Here is a 24387-nt window from a genome sequence, read left to right as displayed (position 1 = left end):
GTTCTTGCAACAAACTCACTTAAATCTTAATAACCTGTCATTGTAGCAGCAGTAACTGATCTAACAACTGCACCAGAGACTTGTTGTCTTATATAGGCATTGCCGACCGCAGCGCCATATTCTGCCTATTTGCATATCTCTGTATTTCAATACCCATGCCTATACCAGTGTCTGTGGCACTTCAGTGTAATATTCATATCAACTGAAGTTCTTTAAACCATTTTACCCTACAGAGTCTTCCAACATAGAAGCACCGTCATGTGTATCAAAACAACACACATTTCCTCATAATGAAAATATTTTATTGGAAAATATATAAATAAATAAATAAGTAGACATTTCCTCATAGTGAAAATATTTTATTGGAAAATATATAAATAAATGGTGCACACTTGTTCAATAAATATTAAATTAATAATTTATAAATTTATAAAACAAAGGTGTAAGTTAACGATCATCAGGAAAAACAGGATTGAACCCTAAGTGCTATAAAACAAAGCTGGTTATGACTGTAAAATGTGTGTGTGTGTGACCTATAGGTAACAAAGTTTGCAAGAAATACACACAAGTTCAGTGTGCTATTAAATTTAAACCTGCTGCCAGCCAGATTACAGTGTGGATCTTAAACACTGAAGCTATTACATTAATTTGGAAAGGACAAATTCCTACTTACTCCATAGGGCAGGCACTGAGTAGCAGACAGGTAAAATGGAAAGAGTGCTACAACTATTTCAGCTTATGGACAAAGTGCTTCGTCAGCAGTAGAAAAGTCATGCACAAGCACAACTGTTACTCATTTGGCCAGTCTCTGGACACTAAGGCCCTAGGGCATCTGGGGCTCCAGAGACTGACCATGTGTCATGTGTGTTTCTGTCTATGACTCAATGCCTCTTCTTCTGGGTGAGTAGCAATATCTCCGTACAGTAGCGCTGTTTTCCATCATACTTTCCATTGTTTGAAATTCTTATACTCATAAATAAAATGATATTTTAAGAATTCTTTAATGCTCTTGTAGAAAATATGAGAAAAAAAGATTAATGAGAAAATCTGTTACTAAGTTTGAAATTTGAAACAAAAATACGCCACTAACCGTGAAACATACCATTATTATTGAGTGGTAGAATTTGAAGTTTGGAGCTCTTCAAGGTAATTTGTTGCTGTCAGTTGTAACATTGAGGCAAATGTCTCGTTTACTCAGAAGATTGGTACCTCACATAGAACATTAAATAAAAACAATAGTACTTTCAAGGAATAGCTTACCATTACTTTTGTACATAAACATGTTCAGCTTAAAAGAGCAGTCAATTTAAGAAACTGTACTTTATTGTACACTCACACCTGCATTTGAAGTTGTTTTTTAATTTTATACAACTAGACTGGTCTGATTGTACAGAATATTGAGGCAACCTTCAAGGTATGTTATTTCAAAATGACACATATTGCCAAATTAAAGCCAGGATGTAAAATTACGTGAAAACATTAACATTCTTCGTGGAACCAGAAAAATCTGAATGCTGAATGAGCACAAGTCTCCTCACAGTAGACTGAGACCATGTAAGAAAATGTTACTTACAATGTAGGATGATATCACAGATGCAACATGCTCATGAAACAATGATAACACCTGTTGAACTGTTTTTCAGCCACTGCCATTTTCTTCAGTTTTTATTCTATTTTGACACTTAACTCAAATTTCAATAGTTTTCACTTTATACCTGCTTCACACACATTAGCTTCACTACACAAAACAAAATACTGCAGTGAAAACAGTAAATATATTTAAAGCAGGACACAATGAAAGTAATTAACTGCCAGATTAAAGAAACCAGCATGTATTATTCAATGAAGATTAATCCATTTGTTACTAGGGGAAACTAGGTCTTTGAAGCACCTGTTAACAAAAAATAATGTGGAGTAAAGGATGTAATGTATATCAGGCTTGCTACAAAACCAGACCTATTCAAATTTGAAGAACAATATGAAATTCAACAGGAAGAAGAGCGAGAATCGTGTGTACATTTTAGGCAGTTATATCTACCCCATCAGCAAGTCAGACATACTTCCTTACTAGATTACTACTTTATATTTAAGTACACATGCCTCTCTCAAGTTCCCTTCATTAGATGTTGCAAGATCCGATACATACAATGCCACAATTCTTAAAAATACCATTCCACTGCGGTACTGAGATGATCTAGTGTACTTATTACATAACGAATCACATCATGTCCTTTCTTTCATTTACCTAAGAAAATATATTCCTTTTTCCAATTTGTTGTCCTGACTGAAACAGCCATTAAACTATGCACATAATTACAAAATACTGCAAGTTCCATTCCAGTTATTAATGGAGATTGATCATGCACTGATGAACTAATACATGAGAACAGTCATTATGCATTATCACTCTTAGATTCTGCTGATGAAACTATATATAAAATGTTTGTTCCAATGTACTGTCGTGTACCATTGCACTCAAGTTCAATTCCAGGTTTATCTGTATTCACATGGAGTGTTCCCTCAAGGCTTATGCGTACAGCATGTTGAGTCTCTTTACCAGCTACAGGCACTTTACGGGGACCCAATTCAGGATCTTTATAAAACCACAACTGAATACATGATGTATCTGAAACCAAACAGCACAAATAGTTACAAATCAAACAAATGGACCTATGAACATAACAAAACTTATTTTTTAAACGATGCAACTATTTGTATGTAAATGTGTAATTAGTTGTCTCAGAATATTGACTTCACTGGCATGTATGATGTGACCAACGAAGTATCCCATTAGTGCATAGTGTTAACTACATTATCTTCTAAAAAAAAAATTGTTTGTTATGTAATGAGGTTCTTGGAGATTACACTGAATTAATGAATTACTTATACATGTTGCTATGTCGAACACCACAGAGCCACAAACATTTTAGTGACTCACTGGCTGAAAAGGACTCACTTAGTCTTTTTTCTGTTTGTTTTCCGAATTGGAGAAAAATATGCAATTAATTATCTTATCTGTTAGCAACTAACTTTTTTTTACATATATTGTTACACATTACATTTGGTTGTTTACTTGTGGGTGCACCGAGGAAAAAGCTTTGTGGCTGTCGTACACACGAATATGCTTTTTATAACAGTCCATGGGAGAACATCTAAAATTCACTCTGCAGCTTTAGAATATTTGTTCTTGTGCTTTCTAATCATATGGTATGCTAATTTTACCATAAATTTGAGTCTTTAAAAGCTGAATGGTGAGTTAGTTGAAATGAATGGAATTTGTGGTGTAATACTGACTTGCCTTTCCCCCATTATCATACTCCGTATTTGCCAATTTATTGGCTGAACTGTTACTTTTTTGTTGCTGAAACTGTCAACTCACACAATAGTTTCTCTCTATAAGTGGATACACTTTATTGATTGGTTGTTCATCTGTCTTTACTACATTGCACAACTTTTTGGTTATGAGGAGTGCAGATCAAAGTGATATCAGCCACTGTATTCTAAAACATTTGAGAATATTCTTGAACATTTCATAACACACATTAACATTCAAAAACATTATAAAATAATATGAATCTTTTCCCTTGAAAAATATATTGGTGGAAAATGGACAGAAGATGTCTTGGCAACCACTTCAAACATTCTTATCTTCACAACTTCAACAGTACACAATGAGGGGACTAAGGGTAGCATCAAAGAGAAAAACCAGCGATTGGCGGCATTTGGTTGTTTTCAAAGTATCACCAACTTCACCCACAAATACAACAAAATACAAACTTTTTAATCTGAAAGCTTAGTAGATTTTCACTATTTCAGAGGAGTTGTCAAAGCAATCTTACAGTGTACATAAATTTTATTACGTACTTAAGAATATTGCAGAATTGCTGACTACTGTAAACTGCTCAAACTTTTAATGTGGTATCATGTGAATGTGTCCAAAAGGTGTGAAAGTACAATGTAAAATTTGTGACCTTCATACTGTTATGTAAAATGACATTACACATTTTGTTTGAATGGTCAGACAGTGAACTTCTAATAGATTTTAACAATGGACCTCAGAACTAACTATTCTCATTGGCTGGCTAAGATGAAATGACCAGGCTGAATTTCACCTGCACTAATAATATATGCAAGGGTTTCATAATTCCACAGATGAATGATGACCATCTTTACAACTCTTGAGGTGATATTGCTGTACGATTGTCACTGCTATCAACAAGCACCAATCAGAACTGTATCTGTGCGAACTATCCACCAATCTTACAGTTTCATGAACTTTATTTCTGCTAGATCAGTTTTTAATTCTTCCTAGTAACTGCCCTGTTCTGTGCTCTGCTGAATTTCTACATTTAAAGATTAAGATTTCATAAAGATTTAATAGATCATCCTCAACCCAGAGTTTGGTTTGAACACCACAGTGAATTACAAGGCACAGTCCTAGTGAAGACAGTATTCCCTTAGCTTCCTCTGACTTATCCCGTCAGTTACAGGGGGACCTACAGTTCAATGTGCACTCCAAACCAATGTGCTGCTAGTCGTTTTACATATACTGCTGAAAGAAGTGATAAATGACATAAAAAATCTTAAGATTGACTGACAAATGAACCCTGCACCTTTCGATTGGCAGTCTGACACGCAGTTGGTCACCAAGCCTCACAAAATTGATAATGCTACTTTGCTCCTTCTGTAGCATAAAAAAATATGTTTTAAAACATAATTCTCATGGTCTCTGCCTTTTGTAGGATCCCAAATTTTTACATTGATCTAAAATGCCACAATGCACAAAACAAGCTGTTTAATTAAACTTCACTCGGACTTATTTGATATTGAACATTACTGAAATATATATAATTATGCACAAATGCAAAGATGAAGGCACAAGTGAATAAGTCATATTACATCCACCTCTCCTCCCGCCCCCTTGTGCACCCGCCAGCTTTATGTTCCTCAGCTTACCTGCATTATGCACTGCAATGTTGCACTGTATTGGGATTGTTTTCTGTCGTAATGTTGAATACAAAACTGTTAGTGCAGTTAATTTAGCAGACTTCAGCTTAGGTCAAAACAAGGGATGAGATCGAGGGGGGGGGGGGGGGGGATTTAAGATTTATTTGATTATCAGTGTCACTGGAGCAGTATATTACAAATTATCTCATCTGTAGCAGCCTGATTTGATTAACAGATTACGCAAAGCACAGTGAGCACTGTGATTTTTATAAATAAAATACTGATTACTAACCACAAATACTATTAGGGATTGTATATATCACCATAAAAGTTTTAGAATCCCAGTGTCACAGAAGCAGCTTCTACAAGATGTTTGGTTACAGACTTAACACAATACTCTTACTACATGATTTTGTAGAAGACATGGTATTTTTACCTTAGCTGCATTACCCTAGAAGATTATGTCATAGGGCAATCTTGAGTGGAAGTATAATAGTTGTCCATATATTGGTCAATACAACAAGGTCTGTAAATGCAAATCTGACAGAATTTAGCTTTTTTGTTTAGCTTATCCATGTTCTGATCCCACTTCAGTTCATTAATCATTTGGATACTGAGGAATTTCCCTCATGGAGCCTCATCTAGTGTGTGTCCATTGATCTCTACTTCTGGTACCTGCAAGTCATTCTGATTTGTTTGGAATTGCATAAAATGAATGTCTCTAAGATTGAGAGATAAGCTATTTGCTGTGAACTAGTTGTAAGTCTGTTCCATTATTCCATTGGCTCTGCATGGTATGGATGTGTAACTTTCTATGGTATATTTTTGTCAACAGCAAAAATCCTGCTTTCTGAAGATGTCCTCCAATGCCCCTATTAATTCATTTTTGATATTGTCAGCCATATTATAAGTATACAAAACAATTTTCTTTTACACAACATACCCTTACATCAGGAATGGCATAATGGTTCTGTGATGATCTGCTAGTTATCCACCATCCCTCTCTTTTTGTGTGTGTAAACATATCCACAGAAGTTTGTTGATACTTTTAAGCAGCATCATCTTCCCTTAAGATTTCTGCTGTTTTCTTTGATTTTCTTAAGTGCACTGTATGTCTATATCTGCTTGCGGCTCTTGCTTTGTCATATCTGTTCTTTTAAATAACATAATTCAAACCTATTTTTTTCATTATGAAGGACGCACAAATCTAAAGACTCCTCAATGTTTCTACCTTTTAGTACAATCTACATTCCCAGAAGAGCAGCCACATCTGGTCAAGTGAAACCAAAAGCAATGCATAACAGTCCTACCAAAAAATTTACAAAGTGTAAAATCTGAGCAACAAAACATGCCACCTGCGCTTGGTAATAAACTGTATTTTACATCACAATGCATTAACATCTGCAGTAGCACGTAAAACACAATGTACTAACCAAGCACCCATAAAAGCACGCAGTCATATTAACTTTCCATTCAAAAATTATGAATATGAAACTAACCTTTAATATTTCCATTGTGCTGCATCAGTTGCTTCAGAATTGTAGACACTGTGTCACCATTGTAAACAATTATATGTTGAGTGAAGTGTCCACTGCATGGTTGTGGATTCACTAAGGTTAATTCCACTCCCTGTTGAGCACTGAATGTCATGAAAGGAAAACCAGGCCTGCAATCCTGTGCAACATTTTCGGGTGCCTCATCTGTATAACGGACTTCAATGTCTTTTATCTGAAAAAAAAAAAAGAAGTGCAATTCCAAGTAAATACACTTAGCTCAGTTCTAACAAACACAGTTTATCCTTAATATCCTAAATAAAATTTAGAATAGATAGCGTATGAGAATCACTAATTTGTAACATAACAAACATTAAAATACCTGACACCACCGAATTATTCAACACACACACACACACACACACACACACACACACACACACACACTCTCTCTCTCTACAATGAGTCTAAATGTAGTCACCACTGCTCAATGTGAGATTGAATGCCACTTGGTGGCACTGTGTGCTCATGATGCAGCAAGGAAAGTATATATACAAAGCAGCAACCAATTGTGATTCATTCTAGTGATAATACAGTCTACAAGTGGGGAAAACTATTGACATAAGCAACTTTGACAAAGAGCAGACTGTTATGGCCCAGGGTCTCTGAACAAGCTTTTCGGAAATGGCAATGCTGGCTGGCTGTTCACATGCTGCTGTTGTCAGCATCTATGGAAAGTGACTGAGGGATGGTGAAACCATGAGTAGGCAATAAGGTATTGGGAATGAACATAGAGATCAGAAATTTGCACACGCTGTAAAGGAGGGTAGGCAGCTGTCTGCGGCAGATTTGATGATAGAGTAAAATCCTGTTGAGGTACAACTGTTTCAGAGTACACCATTCACCGTGTGTTGTTGAACAAGTGCTTCCATCGGCGACGATCCCTCTTGTGTTCCCGTGGTGACCGAGCAACACTGTCAATTACGACTGCGGTGGGCACAGGAGCATCGAGACTGGGCCATGGATCAATGGTCATATGTTGCATGCGTGGATGAATCATGCGTCTTGTTATACGTGGTTGATAGTCATGTGTGGATACATCATCAACATTCAGGCAAAAGACTGCTTGAAACATGCACTGTCCTGACAGCTGTGGACTAAGTGAACATTACTGTGGACCATTTGCATCCCTTCAAGTGCGATTTTTTTTTTTTTTTTTTTTGGGTAGGGTTTAAGGGCGCTCAACTGCTGAGGTCATTAGCGCCCAGTCACTGGTGTTAGAGCACAAGGAACCCGCTAAAACTCAAGGGGATGGGGGGACATCAAAAGGACCTGACAAAGATGCAGATGAAATAAGTAAAAAGGTTAAATGTCTTTGGTCAAGCCAGTTAAAGTTATAAAACGCAGAAGACGAGCAGCTGCTCGAGCGTCATCAGCTAAAACATCCGGTAAGGTAGATGGCAGGGACAGGACAACACGTAATTGACTAAAACGGGGACACGACAATAAAACATGGCGCACCGTTAATGCCTGACCACAAGGGCACTGCGGGGCTGGGTCACCAGAGAGCAGGTAGCGGTGGCTAAACTGGCAATGCCCAATCTGCAACCTGGTCAGAAGGACCTCCTCGCGCCGAGATGGTCGGGAGGAAGTTGTCCAAGCAGTTGGGAGCGGTTTTACTGCCTGGAGCTTGTTTCCTTGGAGGGATGACCAAGCATCCCACCACAAGGACACAAGCCTCTTACATACATCCCCACAAACGTCAGATGACGGGACACAATGGGAGGCTGGCCGAGGCTGGAGGACTGCAGCCTTGGCTGCAGCATCTGCAGCCTCATTCCCAGGCACTCCTACATGTCCGGGGACCCACAGAAAGCTGACAGAACCGCCATTATCAGCGAAAGAATGGAGGGACTGCTGTATTCGTTGAATCAAGGGATGGACCGGATAGGGAGCCCCAAGGCTCTGAAGAGCACTGAGTGAGTCAGTGCAGAGTGCATACGATGAATGGCGGTGGCGGCGGGCATACTGAATGGCCTGATGGAGAGCAAAAAGCTCGGCCATAAAGCTGGAACACTGGTCAAGGAGCCGGTATTTAAAGGTGGCGGTCCCGACGACAAAGGCACAGCCGACACCATCGTCATTTTTGGAGCCATCGGTGTAAATAAAGGTGTGACCAGCAAGTCGAGCACGAAGTTCGACAAACCGTGAGCAATACACTGCAGCCGGAGTACCCTCCTTCGGGAGTGAGCTGAGGTCGAGATAAATACGAACCGGAGCCTGGAGCCAAGGTGGTGTCGGGCTCTCACCCTCTCTGAAGGTGGTAGGGAGGGCAAAATCCAATTGTCGAAGCAGGCGACGGAAGCGGACTCCGGGGGGCAGCAGGGCAGACACATACAACCCGTACTGACGGTCGAGAGAATCGGCAAAGAAGGACTTGTAAGAGGGGTGTTCGGGCATAGACAACAGCCGGCAGGCATACCGACACAGCAGTACGTCGCGCCGGTAGGTCAATGGTAACTCGGCAGCTTCAGCGTAAAGACTCTCGACAGGACTAGTGTAGAAGGCTCCGGTCGCAAGACGTATCCCCCGATGGTGGATGGAGTTGAGCCGGCGTAAGAGGGATGGCCGAGCGGACGAGTAGACGAAGCTCCCATAATCCAGCTTCGATCGGACTATGGACCGATACAAGCGAAGCAGGACAGTGCGATCCGCTCCCCAAGATGAACCACTAAGAACTCTGAGGACATTAAGGGAACGTGTACAACGGGCCGCCAAATAAGAGACATGTGGAGACCAACACAGTTTCCGGTCCAACGTGAGCCCTAGAAACTTAGTTGTGTCCACGAATGGGAGAACAACGGGACCGAGATGTAAGGATGGCGGAAGGAACGCTTTATATCGCCAAAAGTTGATACAAACCGTCTTCTCTTCAGAGAACCGGAAGCCGTTTGCCACGCTCCATGAGTAGAGGCTGTCTAGACAACGCTGGAGGCAGCGCTCCAGGAGGCATGTTCTCTGGGCACTGCAGTAGATCGCGAAGTCATCGACAAAGAGAGAGCCTGAGACATTAGGTGGAATGCAATCCATAATTGGATTGATCGCGATGGCAAAAAGGGCTACGCTCAAGACGGAGCCCTGAGGCACTCCGTTCTCCTGGAGGAAGACGTCGGACAATACGGAACCCACACGTACCCTAAACGTTCGATCCGTTAAAAAGGAATCAATAAAAAGGGGCAGACGACCGCGTAGGCCCCACTTGTGCATAGTGCGGAGGATACCTCCTCTCCAACAGGTATCATAAGCCTTCTCCAAGTCGAAGAACACGGCTACCGTTTGGCGCCTTCGCAAAAAGTTGTTCATGATGAATGTCGACAAGGTCACAAGGTGGTCAACAGCGGAGCGGCGGCGACGAAAGCCGCATTGGACATTAGTAAGTAGTCGTCGAGATTCAAGAATCCAAACTAACCGAGCATTAACCATGCGCTCCATCACCTTACAGACACAGCTTGTAAGAGAAATGGGGCGGTAACTAGAAGGAAGGTGTCTATCCTTCCCGGGTTTGGGTATAGGAACAACAACGGCGTCACGCCAACGGATGGGGACCTGACCTTCGGTCCAGACGCGATTGTAGGTTCGAAGAAGGAAGCTTTTGCCCGCCGGAGAAAGGTGTGCCAGCATCTGAACGTGAATGGCATCTGGCCCCGGAGCAGAGGACCGGGACAGTGCAAGCGCACGTTCGAGTTCCCGCATAGTAAAGGGGGCATTGTAAGTTTCCAGAGTCAGCGAGTGGAAGGAAGGTCGCCGAGCCTCGTCTGCTTCTTTCCTGGGAAGGAAGGCAGGTTGGTAATGGGCGGAGCTTGAAACCTCCGCGAAAAAACGGCCAAAGGCGTTGGAGACAGCCACAGGATCAACAAGGACCTCATTACCTGAGGTCAGGCCAGGTACTGAGGAGTGGGCCTTAATGCCCGACAGCCGGCGCAGGCTACCCCAAACGACAGAAGAGGGAGTGAAACTGTTAAAGGAGCTGGTGAAAGAGGCCCAACAAGCATTTTTGCTGTCTTTGATGACTCTACGGCATTGCGCTCGGAGTCGTTTGTATTCAATACAATTCGCCAACGTAGGACGGCGGCGAAAGGTGCGTAAAGCACGTCGTCGAGCACGGATAGCGTCCCTACAAGCCTCGTTCCACCAGGGGACGGAAACGCGACGTGAAGAAGAAGTAGTACGAGGTATGGAACGTTCGGCAGCATGGATAATAACAGCCGTGAGGTATTCGACCTGACTGTCACAACTGGGAAAATCGTGGTCCGGAAAGGTCGCCAGGGAGGAGTAAAGTCCCCAGTCAGCTTTCAGTATGTTCCAGCGCGAAGGACGTGGGGATGGGGTGTGGTGCAGGAGACGAACGACACAGGGGAAGTGGTCGCTCGAATAGGTGTCAGAAAGGACATACCACTCGAACCGACGGGCAAGAGTGGTAGAACAGATCGAGAGGTCCAAGTGGGAGTAGGTATGAGTAGAGTCCGAGAGGAAAGTCGGGGCGCCGGTATTGAGGCAGACAAGATTGAGATGGTTGAAGACATCCGCCAAGAGTGAGCCTCTTTGACAGGATGCAGGAGAGCCCCAAAGGGGATGATGGGCATTGAAGTCGCCAAACAATAAGAACGGCGGGGGAAGCTGATCGATCAGGTGCATCATGTCAGCCCGACTAACAGCAGATGACGGTGGAGCGTAGACGGTACAAACTGAAAAAGTAAAAGCAGAAAGAGTAATGCGGATAGCTATTGCTTGGAGTGGGGTGGTCAATGGGATGGGATGGTAATAGACATCGTCCCGAACGAGCAACATGACCCCACCATGAGCTGGGAGACCGTCCGCAGGGGCGAGGTCATACCGCTCCGAGGTATAGTGGGAAAAGGCAATACGGTCAGTCGGGCGCAACTTGGTTTCCTGGAGACCAAGGACGACCGGACAGTGCAGGCGGAGGAGCAGTTGTAATTCCTCCCGATTAGATCGAATACCTCTTACGTTCCAATGAAACAACGCCATTGCTAGTCAAAAAGTTGGGGGAACGAGACGGGGAAGAGCTGGTCACCTCGATGGCCGCGGAGGGCCAGGTTGCGAGGCAACAACGCTACAGCTGACGGCAGGCGGATCCGGTTCCATCGACTCGTCGCCAGCTGCGGCCGCTGTCCCTGATTGTGTAGGAGGGGCCGCATCATTTGCCGACAAAAGGCCGGCGGAACGCCTGGCAGCAGAGCGTCCCGGCGAAACTGAGGACGGCCGGGAGCAGCGACTCACGGATGAAGCGTCAGATGAAACGCGCCGGGGTGGAGAGGGGGAGAGAGACTTCTTCTTGGAGGCCTTCTTGGAAGGCCGAGGAGGCACAGGGATGGTTGGCTGGACCCGAAAAAGGTCCTCACGCGCGGGGTCCGTTTTGGAACGCCGGACCTCGGAAGCTGGGGTCCGGAACGTTTCCCCGATGGACGCCTGAGAAGAGGATCGCTTCTCAGGTGGCGTGGGGGGAGGAGGAGGAGGAAGGGTGGCCCCTGGGGCAGGGGGGGTGGGGGTCGCGGGGGAGGAGGAGTTGGAAGGGAGGGATTTGGGAGGCGGAGGCAGAGCCCCCTGATGGGCAGAGGAGGCGGAGGGGGGACAGGATAGAGGTGAGGATACAGCGGAAGGAGTGGACACAACTGAGGCAAACGAAGTGGCCAGTGACACGGGATGAAGGCGGTCATACTTCTTCCTGGCCTCAGAATAAGAGAGCCGATCCAAAGTTTTGATTGCTTGTATCTTTTTCTCCTTCTGATAGGCGGGGCAGTCTGGGGACCTAGGCGAGTGGACGCCAGGACAATTAGGGCACCGAGGTGGTGGGGTGCAAGTATGTTCCTCACGAAGAGGACGTCCACAGTCGCCACAAAGGGGCTCAGCCTCACACCGGGACGACATGTGCCCAAAGCGCAAACACCTAAAACAGCGCATAGGAGGCAGGACGTAAGGTCGCACATCGCACCGGTAGCACATCACCTTTACCTTCTCCGGGAGAACGTCCCCCTCGAAGGCGAGGATAAAGGCCCCGGTGTCGATGCGACGGTCTTTGGGGCCGCGCAGGATTCGCCGGACGAAATGCACGCCGCGGCGCTCCAGGTTGGCCCTGAGCTCCTCATCAGATTGTAGCAGGAGGTCACGATGAAAAATAACCCCCTGCGTCCTATTTAGTGCCAGATGTGGGACAATGGAGACTGGGATGTCCCCTAGGCGGTCGCACGCCTGGAGTGCCGCCGATTGTGTGGCAGAGGTGGTCTTGATAAGAACGGACCCCGATCGCATCTTGCTGAGAGCCTCGATTTCCCCGAAGACGTCCTCAATGTGCTGAACAAAGAACATGGGCTTGGAGGTGGCGAACGTCCCCCCATCTGTTCGAGAACAGACCAAATAGCGGGGGAAGTACTTCGCCCCAAGCCGGCGGGCCTGCCCCTCCTCCCATGGAGTGGCCAAGGGGGAAAGGGCAGGAGAACCAGAACTAGAAACGGTACCTTTTCTTTTGGAAGACTCGGCCGCAGAGCGACCTGATACGTGTTGACGTTTCATGTGCGAAACGTCCGCCCCGATACCACCCACTCCGACCAGGGGCTCTCCCCACGGGCGCCACCCAGCCGCAGCAAGGGCCACCTGGCAGGATGACCATTGCCGGGAGTCCTGATGCCCCAAGTGCCCCAAGGAGACGGGCATCTACTCCTTGGCCAACGTGGGGAGGGTGCAGCTCAGGTATCGGCAGTATGATCCCTGTGTTGTCAGGGGGCTACAACCTAGAGGGTACATGACGACCCCACCACAACGGGCTGGCTACCGTGCTGGATTTCTGGTGCCATGGAAAGTCCATCATGATCGCTGGTGCAGATGGAGATGCACTATGGGCGTAACTTGGACAACCCATCAGGCGGTTAGGCCCAATTTGAGGAATAATGGGTATGATGACAACGCCGGTGCAATGCTGAGTGCCAAGGTCTTAGTGCACTTAGGACCAGTGGTACACCATGTAAGGTGTCCTTCCCCAAAAGGCTCGTACTTCTGTAGAATTTTGAAAAATGGAGGTCAAACCCCAAGGGGGACCATCACATTAAGGCCAAAACATTGGAGACTCCTTTTAGTCGCCTCTTACGACAGGCAGGAATACCGCGGGCCTAGTCTTACCCCCGAACCCGCAGGGGGGCTTCAAGTGCGATGTCTTCCCCTACAGTGACAGCATTTTCAAGCAGGACAAGCGACCATGTCACAAGACCAGAAATCACACTAAAGTGGTATAAGAACACAATATTTAACTCATTCTGATCTTTTGGTAACAACAATCGCCTGATCTGAACCCGATGGAAACCATCTGGTATGCGAAAATATCTTTAACACTTGGCACAGCAACAAACAACATTGATCATATTGTACCACTGGGCATGTTCATTACTATCACATCAGATCACAATGATAACATTCCAGCAGTCATCAAATATGCAACAGCAGTATACTTATTACTAAATATTCAACTTGCATTCCAAAATGCAAGAATGACAGAAACAGATGTGACATTACTGGCTGTCATACCATGGGTACATTTCTGTTTGATTCTGTCAATCTCCCTACCAGATGTCTTCATGCATATGTGCATGCCCCGTAAGCTCGAGTATTCTACTCTTCCTCCCCTCCTCACACTAATAAAACTTTTAATTCTAAGGCAGAAGTTATAAACACCGCTAATACAGTAAAACATTTATGTTTACACGATTATGGAAAGTACTGAAAAATTCCAATTAACAATGTCTTACATCAAGTGTATTCTTCAGATATACTAGATTCTTCGTAAGAACTTCCTTCTCATCAAAGTCCACAGAAAGGTTCAGGGCATCAGCTCCAAGTGTTTCCACCTTTTCCCGAGTTGCCTGGACAAATGGCATCAGCTTCTTGGCGTACTTCTTCAACTCAGGAATTGCATTTAGTTCTGCTGAGAGAACTCTGTTGTCTGGCAGTTTTCCATTTGCCTGTTAAACCAGATAAAACAATGACAGCTGTTCCAAATAAGAAAAAAGAAAATGGTATGGCATACTTATGACAACAGAAAAGAAAACAAGGACACAATTAATTGAAACAAACATTTAAGAGAATGATTCAGCTCCACAATTATAATGTTAACCACCTTAAAATCAAATCAGATCATATTAAAATCAACACTTTTGAGAGTAAAAGTTTCCAATTTCAGGCCAAAGGTGGAAGGTGAATGTTCTGAAATAAGTTGAATTCTTATTAAAGGTTACTTGGATCACTTCAGAGAATCATGAAATTAAGGAAATCACAATGAGGTTGAACTTTTCACACTTTCTCCCTCCACCCCTTCTTCTTTAGCAATTATAAGATGACAAAAATATCTCCCCCCCCCCCTCCCCCTCCTCTCTCTCTCTCTCTCTCTCTCTCTCTCACACACACACACACACACACACACACACACACACACACACACACACACTATATTACTCCACCTATTGAAAATTTCAGAAGATGTTGCTTGAAGGTGGTGTGCGGCTCACTCTCATTTGTAACAACGAAAATAATAAATTTTTGAAAATATGATGTAACTGGATAGGTAAAAAATATACTCACCAAGTGGCAGCAGGATAAAATACATGTAAAGATTAAGTAAATGTGCAAGCTCTTGGAACCAGTGGCTCCTTCTTCTGGCAGTAGGGTTGAAGGGGAAGGAAAAGAACTGATGAGGTTTAGGAAATGGGGAGAGTTCGGACCTCGAGTCAGGTTAAATGTACTGGACACGATGAGAAGGAAAGATTGCACTTTTACTTAACCTTTATATACATTTTTTCCTGCCACTGCTTGGTTAGCAGATTTTTTATCTGTACAATTACATTTCACTATCATTTATGGTTGATGAAATAAGTAATATCAGAATGTCTCTGAGCTTGGACATAACAGTGTGAAAGAGTTATAGTTCTCAGATATTTTACCCTGCAAGACAAATTTTAAAAAAATTCCACTAACTACCATGACACAACAGTCAACTCAGATAACTGTTACAGATTAGGTGCCCCGCATACTGCATTCATCAAACCTAAAACAGAACACTTCACAGTCTCATCATCTGCAACAAGGTCATAACAGATCACATTTCCGAAACCTCCTTCCTCATCCTCTTCTTGGTCAAGCAAACCCTTTCAACTGCAGCTGTTTTTGCATTTACATTCTAACTGAATAATTTATTTTCTGTAGAAACAATACACTCATTAACATGAATCATGTGCAGTGATTTCAGCTGCATGGTAACGTGTTTGCCTACCATGCAGCAGGCCCGGGTTCGATTCCCGGCCACGTCGAAGATTTCCTCTGCCCTTGGACTGGGTGTTGTGATACCACCACCACCACCACCACCACCACACCACCACCACCACCACCACCGACATACAAGTCGTCCAATGCTGCGTCACCTGAAATAAGATTTGCAACCCGGTGGCCAAACTTTCCGATATGGAGCCTCCTGGCGAATAATGCCACATGTCATTTCATTTCACTTCATTTCAGTAATGCTGAAATGGAAAAATTTAGTGCCTGCTATTAACTGTCAGAAAAGAGAACCTGGGATTTTAGGACATCAAAGAAAGGTTATTAGAAAGTTGGACACAAGGAGAAGATATCTAGAATATAAGCACTGATGAGACAAGGAGGGAGTAACAACAGCAGTAAAGAAAAAGGAAGAAACAACAGATTCCCTGCTCGAAGAACACCATAAAAAAAGAGACACAATAATAGGAAACAAATATGACTGAACAGAAAGTCTATGACAAAAGTTAAGTGAAAAGGAGGCTGACAAAAGCAGAAGAGTTTGGCATAAGTTGCAGTTATGTAGTGTTCAATGGTCTCTGATATCTATATGTGTTGCTTGGTGCTTGAACAAATGCATTTCAGTTCACAAATCCAAAGGTGTCCATCACTCATCTTTATTCTCACCTCTAATGCTTTGAACACAAGAAAAATGCTGAGAGGTGCAGTGGCTCAGATCCTAAACTATATGTTGTCTTACATTTGGGTGAGCAGTCCATTCACAGACGAAGAGAGCAAGAGTGTGTTGCTCTCAATAGGACCCCATGTTTTACACAGCATTGAAGCATTCATTTCATTCAGCCTTTGTGCTGAGGGCTCCTTACGATTTGGTGGGAAATCTGATTGTGAATAAAACTATAGCTTGATTAAAATAACTTTGTAACTGAACAGTTTAAGGAGTTAAGAGATGGAGTAAGCCTCCATCAAATCAACACTGTTGAAGCACATGTACTCACTGTGACATGAAAGGGTGAGAATAAGAGTGTTAGTATTCTGCATGTAATGCTGCTTCTCCCTGTGCTCTTAGTTCCCAATCATAAAATTATTTCAATTAAAGATGCAGTGAACTGATTGGGAGAAGTGAAGGCAGTGGGGAGGTTGGTTGTCTGTTTAGTAGAAACAGGAAGGAGGAGTGAAATTGGCAGAAAAATTAAGGATTTCACTTGGAAATGATGGCAACTGTCAATATCCAGGAACAGTTGTTTACCATGCACTTTTGTACAGAGCTTTATGGAAGAAACAATTCAATCTCAATACAAAAATTATGATTAACTGTCTAGCTTTTCCCAAAGTACAAATGCCTCTTAGCCCTTGGATTCTCTCTCTTCCTCTTTTAATAGATGAAGAAATAACTCAGCTTTATCTTTTTTGATGGTTTCATGTTTGATTCACTGTTCGCATATATTACTTCACTTTGCCTCCTGTTATTGCTCAACACAATAGCAGAATAAACTTATTAAGAACAACAGTTATCACATCTAAGATAAAAAAAATACGTGTTTCAAGAATAAACTTTAGCATTTGATCTAACATTATAGGCCAAGGATTTAATGGTGTGCATGATATCAGTTCTTTAAGGAATAGTCATAGTCCTGCTTTATTCACTGAACACCTTTCACCCATTTCTTTGTATTTATTTATTTGCAATTAACTGCCATTATTACACTTTAAGTTAGAAGTGCTATATCTCTATCATCCGAAGAGTTTCATACCCTGTTATGTTCACCAATTCCTCCGGTAGCAGGTAAAAGGCGTCAGCAGGCTGTCACATGGACCTAGCCATTGACATCACACCAGAGATAAAACTGGGCTACTGTGAGACTACAAGAGCCTTCAAGTTGTGCTGTGCTAAAATCTGTACCGCACTTACAACATACTTTCATGTTATAGCTGTTTACTGGATTTCAACTTAACTATTTTTTTTGCATGGTTGTAACATGGATTATTGATGGATTTGCTTGGCTCTGGACTATTTGGATTACTCTCTTGGTGTGTTCTACAATTTACAATAGCTTGGTGCAGTCTGGAATTGTGAACTATCAAGTGGTTACAGTGTATATTCATTTTTTGCGTAGTAAGAAGTGTATTGTACCACAGCAGATGTAGATATGTAGATGTATATAAAGTATGTATGTAGGTATGTTCATGTATATAAAGAGCACTGAAATATCAATATTTCAGAGGTTCTGAGGAGAAAAATGAGTAGGAGCATTCTTTGCTACTTACCAACAAGAAATTTTTCATGTGTGTCAGAACTGTACACTGCCATGGTGGAAATGTTTTTGCCACCCAAATAGTGGCATTGGTAGGCTTCACTGGTGCAATGGCGTTTTCACCTTTACGAGCTTTCCGTGGCTGAAGGTGATTCTTTAAGTATACTCTGAAAGCATGTGCAGCTTCCATGAGATAAGCAGATGACTTGACCAATATGTAATCAACAGGACCTGCCACTGGCCACTGGGCCTTGACTATGCTTTCCTTCTAAAGAAATGGAAAAGAACAGAACATTACACAGCATATTATTAAAACAACATTTGAGACACTATATGGCACAACCAGTAACATGTAATTTATGCAGAATTGCTGTATCTGTAGCAAATGCACACAATAACTCCAGAAGTATAAATTAAGATCATTCTTTCTGCAGGACAAAGATTTTTAACAGTAATTTACAATGTGTCCTTCAAATTTAGAGCTTGCTTACTTTGCCAAGAAGAGACCAAACATGTTCTGCAACATGAGGACATATAGGTGACAGAAGTAATGCTTGAATTTCCAAAAACTGCCGGATGAGACCACGATGCATTCCTTCCATCACAGTGAGTTCTCGGTACTTATCACGAACTGCTTGTAGCTCAAAGAAACCTGTTCTTAGAGCTTCCTTGAAAAGCAGTCTATTATAATTGTTTTCTGTCTCCTTTATTTTGAGATTCATCTCACTGAAACAATATTCAGCATATCAAAAAACTATATTGCAGCACCATAATTACACAGAATGATAGTTTCTCCTATTATTATTTACCTGAGAAATACTTGATCATTAAAGCTATCTGGTTCACCATCTCTCAGTTCTGCTTTCAGCATTTCTTTTGTCCACTCGATGAATGTATAAAGACGGAGAATACCTGTCAACACAGTAGAATAAATTTAAACAGAACTATTGACATCTTATTCACTGTTCAGATAATAGATGTTTTAATGAGATACCTGCATCAGCCATATTTTCTACAAAATTTGCATCCTCAAGTGAATCTCCAGCATCAGCCAGTGTTAGACGCATTCCGTCAGCACTGAATTTCTCCACGGCTTCCGAAAGGGTCAGAAAATTACCCTCAGATTTTGACATCTGCAGAATAAGAAATACAGAAGTCCCAGCAAAATATTATGGCTTCAATTTGCAGATAAAGACAGAAAAATTTTACATTAGACATATATGTAAACTACACTTTACAAACAGGATCCATTTGCACAAGACATGTATAGTACTTATCATTCACAGATAAGTGAATAATATATCAAGAGCTGTGCAGTGACTGTAAATTTCAATTTCCTGATACCAAACAACAGAAAATCCAGGATGGAATGTAATAATATTATGAGAGGGGAAGTTGCCACTCACGATACAGTGGAGATTCTGAGTCGCAGATAGGCACAACAAAAAGACTCGCAATTAAAGCTTTCGGCCATTAAGGCCTTCCCTCCTGGCCTCAACCTTCGTTAGTAACTGTCATCACCCATCCAGCCCCTTCCCTGTTCCCATTCCAGCACTACACAGCCGTCATTCCACCACCACACCCCGTCTTTTTATACCTCTCCTTTCCCATTTCTCCTCCCCCCTCCCTTCCCACCTCTCCCCTGCCTTCCATCTAACCTGCAGCACTTCATTGTCCACCATACTATTCCTCCCCCTCCCTGCCCCAGCCTCCTCCTTACCCCCACCCAGTCACCACTCCCATCATGCAATGGTACTGCTGCTTGCAGTGTGGTTTCAGTTGGCTGAGACTGCAGTCTTGAGTGTGAGTTGCGTTTGTGTATGCGTGCATGTACAAATGTGAGTGCGCACGCACCTGTGCGTTTGTCTATTGTTGGTGAAGGCCTTAATGGTTGAAAGCTTTAATTGTGAGAGTCTTTTCGTTGTCTCTATCTGTGAGTGGTGAGTAGCGACTTTCCTTCTCATAATATTGTTAATTTCCCAATATATGTATTCTTCCAACATTTTAAACTAAACTGACATGTCATAGTCAAAAATTAGACGGTTTCTTAATTCTTAGTATCTCCTGGCATATTTGTTGACAGAACATTCCACAGATGTAGGTGTATTTACACTTCAAGATGCACTGAAAAATTATCCTCCTGGATGCATAGTGGATATATAACCCACCCATGTCTCTGAAGCACTATTCTATACACTGGTGGAGTCAGGAACTGTGTGTCAGCAGTGGCAGTGATGTTGACATAGCTGTAGGTACTTCACCCATCTCAGAACCCGTTTCATTGTATTTGCTTAATACCTCATTCTTCTCCTTAACCATACTGAGTGTTGGTTCCCAGACAGTCACAGTTTTTCAGTTGGTCCTTGATTCATACTTGGATGGTGTCTTATGATATGGTCCCAATATTGAAAATATAATATAGTTGGAGGGATAAGAAATCTACTCACTAAGTGGTGGCAGGAGAAAACACACATAAAAGTTGTGGAAACGTGCAAGCTTCCAGAGTCAATGGCTCCTTCTGGCTGAAGGGCAAGGAAGAAGGTGAAGGAAAAGGACTGGCAAGGTTCAGGAAATGGAAAGAGTTATGGATAAATCACCCACCATCCCAAGTCAGCGGAGACATACCAGACAGGAACAGAAGGAAAGACCAATTGTTGGGGGGATGGGATTCGAAAACTTGAGAGCTTAGAGGTGGAAGATAGGGTAGTAAGCAAGACAGAGATTATTGACAAAACACTGTGTATGATTTAATAGGAGCAGAAGGCTGAGTGTATTACCCATGGTAGACAGGCGAGGTGGCAAAAAAATAGTTAAATCAGAAAGTAAAAGACATAGAAAACTAAAATGGAGTGAAGAAATGGAATAGTTATTGAAAAGAAATGCTGAGACTATAGCAATTTACATTAATTTAGGCCAGGTGGGTGGCAAGAATGAAGGACATGTTTTAATGCCAGTTCCCACCTGCAGAGTTCTGAAAGACTGATGTCAAGGGGAAGAATTCAGATGGCACATGTGGTAAAACAGGCACCAAGTTCACAACTGTCATGTTGCTTTCGTTTATTATCTGCCCGTAAAATGTAATTTTACAAGCATGGCACAATTTTTTTCCAGTTACAAATTACCAACATTTTACAGTACCCTACAGTTCCTGTACTTTTTTCTAAAACTGGATTGTTTCACGTATATGGGGAATGTTGGTATAAGTGTAGGTGGAATCAATGATGACGAGCAAGGACTGTGGTGGAAGTGGAATGTGCACAGATTCAGACTGTCTGGGAAATGGTTGGTATCTTAAGTACAGAGGGGAGTCTTTGTGCTATTGGTTGCAGGTATATGTTTAGTGGGTGCTTTGAACCCAAGAATATGGGACAGAAACGGTGGCAACTTCGCAGGTGGGAACTGCTGTTACAATAGATCTTTTGTTCTTGCCACCCATCTAGCTCCTTTCTTTCTTTCTTTCTTTTGTGGAGGGGGGGGGGGGGGGGGGGGGGGGGGGAATTGTCAGTCTTTTGATGGTTTAATGCGGCCTGCCACACGTCTCTCCTGTGACAACCTGTTCATCCCAGAGTAGCACTTGCAACACAAGTCTTCAATTATTTTCTGGATTTATTCCAATCTCTGTCTTCCCCTGCAGTTTTTCCCCTCTACAAGTCCCTCTAGTACCTTGGAGGTCAAGCCTGGTGTCTTAACAAATGTCCTATCATCCTATCTCTTCCCCTTGTCAGTGTTTTCCACATATTCCTTTTCTCTCCAATTCTGCGCCCTTCTCATTCCTTACCTTACCAGTACACTTAATTTTCAACATTCGTCTGTAACACCACACTTCAAATGCTTCAATTCTCTTCTGCTCCGGTTTTCCCACAGTCCATGTTTCACTACCATACAATGCTGTGCTGAAAATGTACATTCTCAGAAATTTCTTCCTCAAATTAAGCCCTATATTTGATACCAGCAACTTACCTTGGCCCGGAATGCCATTTTTGTCAGTGCTAGTCTGCTTTTGATATCCCCCTTGCTCCGTTTGTCATTGGTTATTTTACTGCCAAGGTAGCAGAATTCCTTAACTTCGTGACCATCAATCCTGATGTTTCTCACTGTTCACACTTCTACTACTTCTCATTACTTTCACCTTTCTTCAATTTACTCTCAGTCCATACACTGTACTCATTAGACTGTTCATTCCATTCAGCACATCATGTAATTCTTCTTTATTTTCAATCAGGATAGCAATGTCATCAGTGAATCATATCGCTGATATCCTTTTACTTTGAATTTTAATCCGACTCCTGGCCTAAATTTACATTAATTTCTTTGGTCTCGGCATTTCTATTCAGTAACTGGTCCTTTTCTTTTCCCCTTTTAGTTTTCTATGTCTTTTATTTTTGGACCTGTCTACTTTTCCACACCCCCACCCCCACCTCACCATTCTACCTAGTAAATGCAATTAGCTTTTTGCTCTGTGGTGCCGCTACCAGGTTTAAGAGTAAATTATGTCAGAAGATGCAGTGGAACAATGCATTAGCAGCTGTAGGCCAACAGCATGGCATATCAACATTTGGTTTTAAGACAACAAGCATGTGAAATTATTATGAGATGGGTTGGCTTTGCTCAGCACAACTTGCCAATGCAGCAATAATGCATGATGCAAGCAAGATGTCTCCATCTTCTGATTTTCAGTGGTGTTGCTGAGTATGTGACCAGGTGTGGCATATTGGCACAACAAATGCACTACTATCTGCTGTAAACAACTGTTGACTTTGTAATAGATTCATTCACAGTACAGTAGTGCCACCAAGACACAGGTGCTACGCCTGACGATGCGATGCCATGGAACTGCCAGCCCCAGCCACAGTTTCAAGCTCTCACGGGGGTACATGCTTCTTGCACTAAGTCCATCCAGAGAATTTGGTGCCAGTGCTGCAGGCTCTAGGCCCACTTCAGCAGAGCTGGACTCCTGCCAGGCGGCAGTGGGTCGCACCCTAGGCACAGCAGCCACCTTTCAACAATGTGGTGGGCGTGCCTCTTGCCACACACTTGGCTGCACAAATTCATCCAAGAGGGAGATACTTCTGCAAAATTCCTGTACACACCACTGAAGGCAGTGCTGTGGCACATTCAAAATAGCCATGGGCCCAGCACTAAGTGCATACTTAACAAAGCACAGTGCGGTACCAGCAAATGTTGCACCCAGCTGGACGGATGCTACCCAATGGCTGACCAACTACTAGCCCTCTCCTTTGTGGAGTAATGGTGCAATCGCCTCCACATCACACCACAGAACTAATATTTAAGTTGGAAATAAAGTGTTAGTTTTGACAGCTGCTTTGTTCTGGGCCTTGTAAGTCTGCCATCTACTCTCAGCCCCTGCCACCCATACTACTTACGAAGTAGTCATCATACCATCCAGAGGACCGCTATAAAATGATGGTAGAAGTGCTGACATCAGTGGATAGTAGAGTGTGAGTCGTCCATGCAGTGCAACATGTGGACTGCAACCTGCAGTATCAATATGATGGGGTGATTGGAGAAACTGTTTGTTACTTTTTATGTGTGAGTCAGGCATGGGATCTAAGAGGAAGTGCCATAACTTGAAGGCTCTGTTCTTCAGACCAGAAGAAATGGCTGAAATGTCTGAACTGGCAACAGTAAATGCCAGTGTTTAGAGCCTATGAAGTGTTCTCAGTGTAATCTGCTTGGACAGCATGTAGCATTTTGGTTATGTTACAAAGCAGCGTAGAGAATCTATATAGTTGATGATAGGGCACAGAGTGTAACTTGTTTATGATTGAAGGGTAAAAATTTAATGGGACAGCCATGGTGTCACTGGGCCAGATGCAGTTCAGGCATTAGTTAATGAGGTAACATCATGGAGAGAAGAAAATAAGGTCTTCTTAATAAGCCTGCAACTAAATGTGATGAGTTACTGTTGCTCAGGGCACCAAGCCTTGTAATAGAGCCAGCTGCCACTAAACAAATCAGTCCCTTTTCTGCAAGGTTGTCTGAGGATGCAGTTTGTGGAGGACAAAACAATGTTGGCGAGTATTGGGGATTGGTCTGCAGTGCCACTAGCCTTGGTGGAATAGTGGCAATATGGGTCGTCAACAGCATTATGGTAATGATGGTGGGGTGGACAGAGAAGAAACAAGCAGCCGTTAAACACAAGAGGGAGCCCAAAGTCTGCTGAAAGGCTTTCCCGTTAAACTTAGATGCAACAAGTACGAATACAGAGGCAGAATGTGCAATAATGGGTATGGTGAAGGGAAGAAAGTACAAGTTTTTATTAGATACAGGGGCACATGTATTGGTAGCCAGTAGAAAATCAGTGGGCTGGAGGCAAAGGAACCCACCACACTATAGAT

The 24387-nt window shown here is 42.9% G+C and overlaps 1 protein-coding gene across 1 annotated transcript in view; it reads right to left on the bottom strand.

Annotated features, from left to right (window-relative positions):
• Positions 1-367: 367 nt before the first annotated feature.
• LOC126412037 (leucine--tRNA ligase, cytoplasmic) overlaps positions 368-24387 on the bottom strand; it is a 169650-nt gene continuing 145630 nt past the window's right edge. Inside the window, exons 13-19 of the mRNA XM_050081412.1 lie at positions 19023-19161; positions 18838-18940; positions 18520-18754; positions 18042-18296; positions 14258-14470; positions 6447-6675; positions 368-2626 (exon numbers count right to left, since the gene is read on the bottom strand). Coding sequence (XP_049937369.1) covers positions 2394-2626; positions 6447-6675; positions 14258-14470; positions 18042-18296; positions 18520-18754; positions 18838-18940; positions 19023-19161 — 1407 coding nt within the window. The 3' untranslated portion in view covers positions 368-2393. The remainder of the gene's footprint in view (positions 2627-6446; positions 6676-14257; positions 14471-18041; positions 18297-18519; positions 18755-18837; positions 18941-19022; positions 19162-24387) is intronic.

Source organism: Schistocerca serialis, chromosome 7, assembly GCF_023864345.2.
Source record: "Schistocerca serialis cubense isolate TAMUIC-IGC-003099 chromosome 7, iqSchSeri2.2, whole genome shotgun sequence".
In the NCBI taxonomy this organism is placed as follows: Eukaryota; Metazoa; Arthropoda; class Insecta; order Orthoptera; family Acrididae; genus Schistocerca; species Schistocerca serialis.
This window is presented reverse-complemented; position numbering and strand designations above follow the sequence as displayed.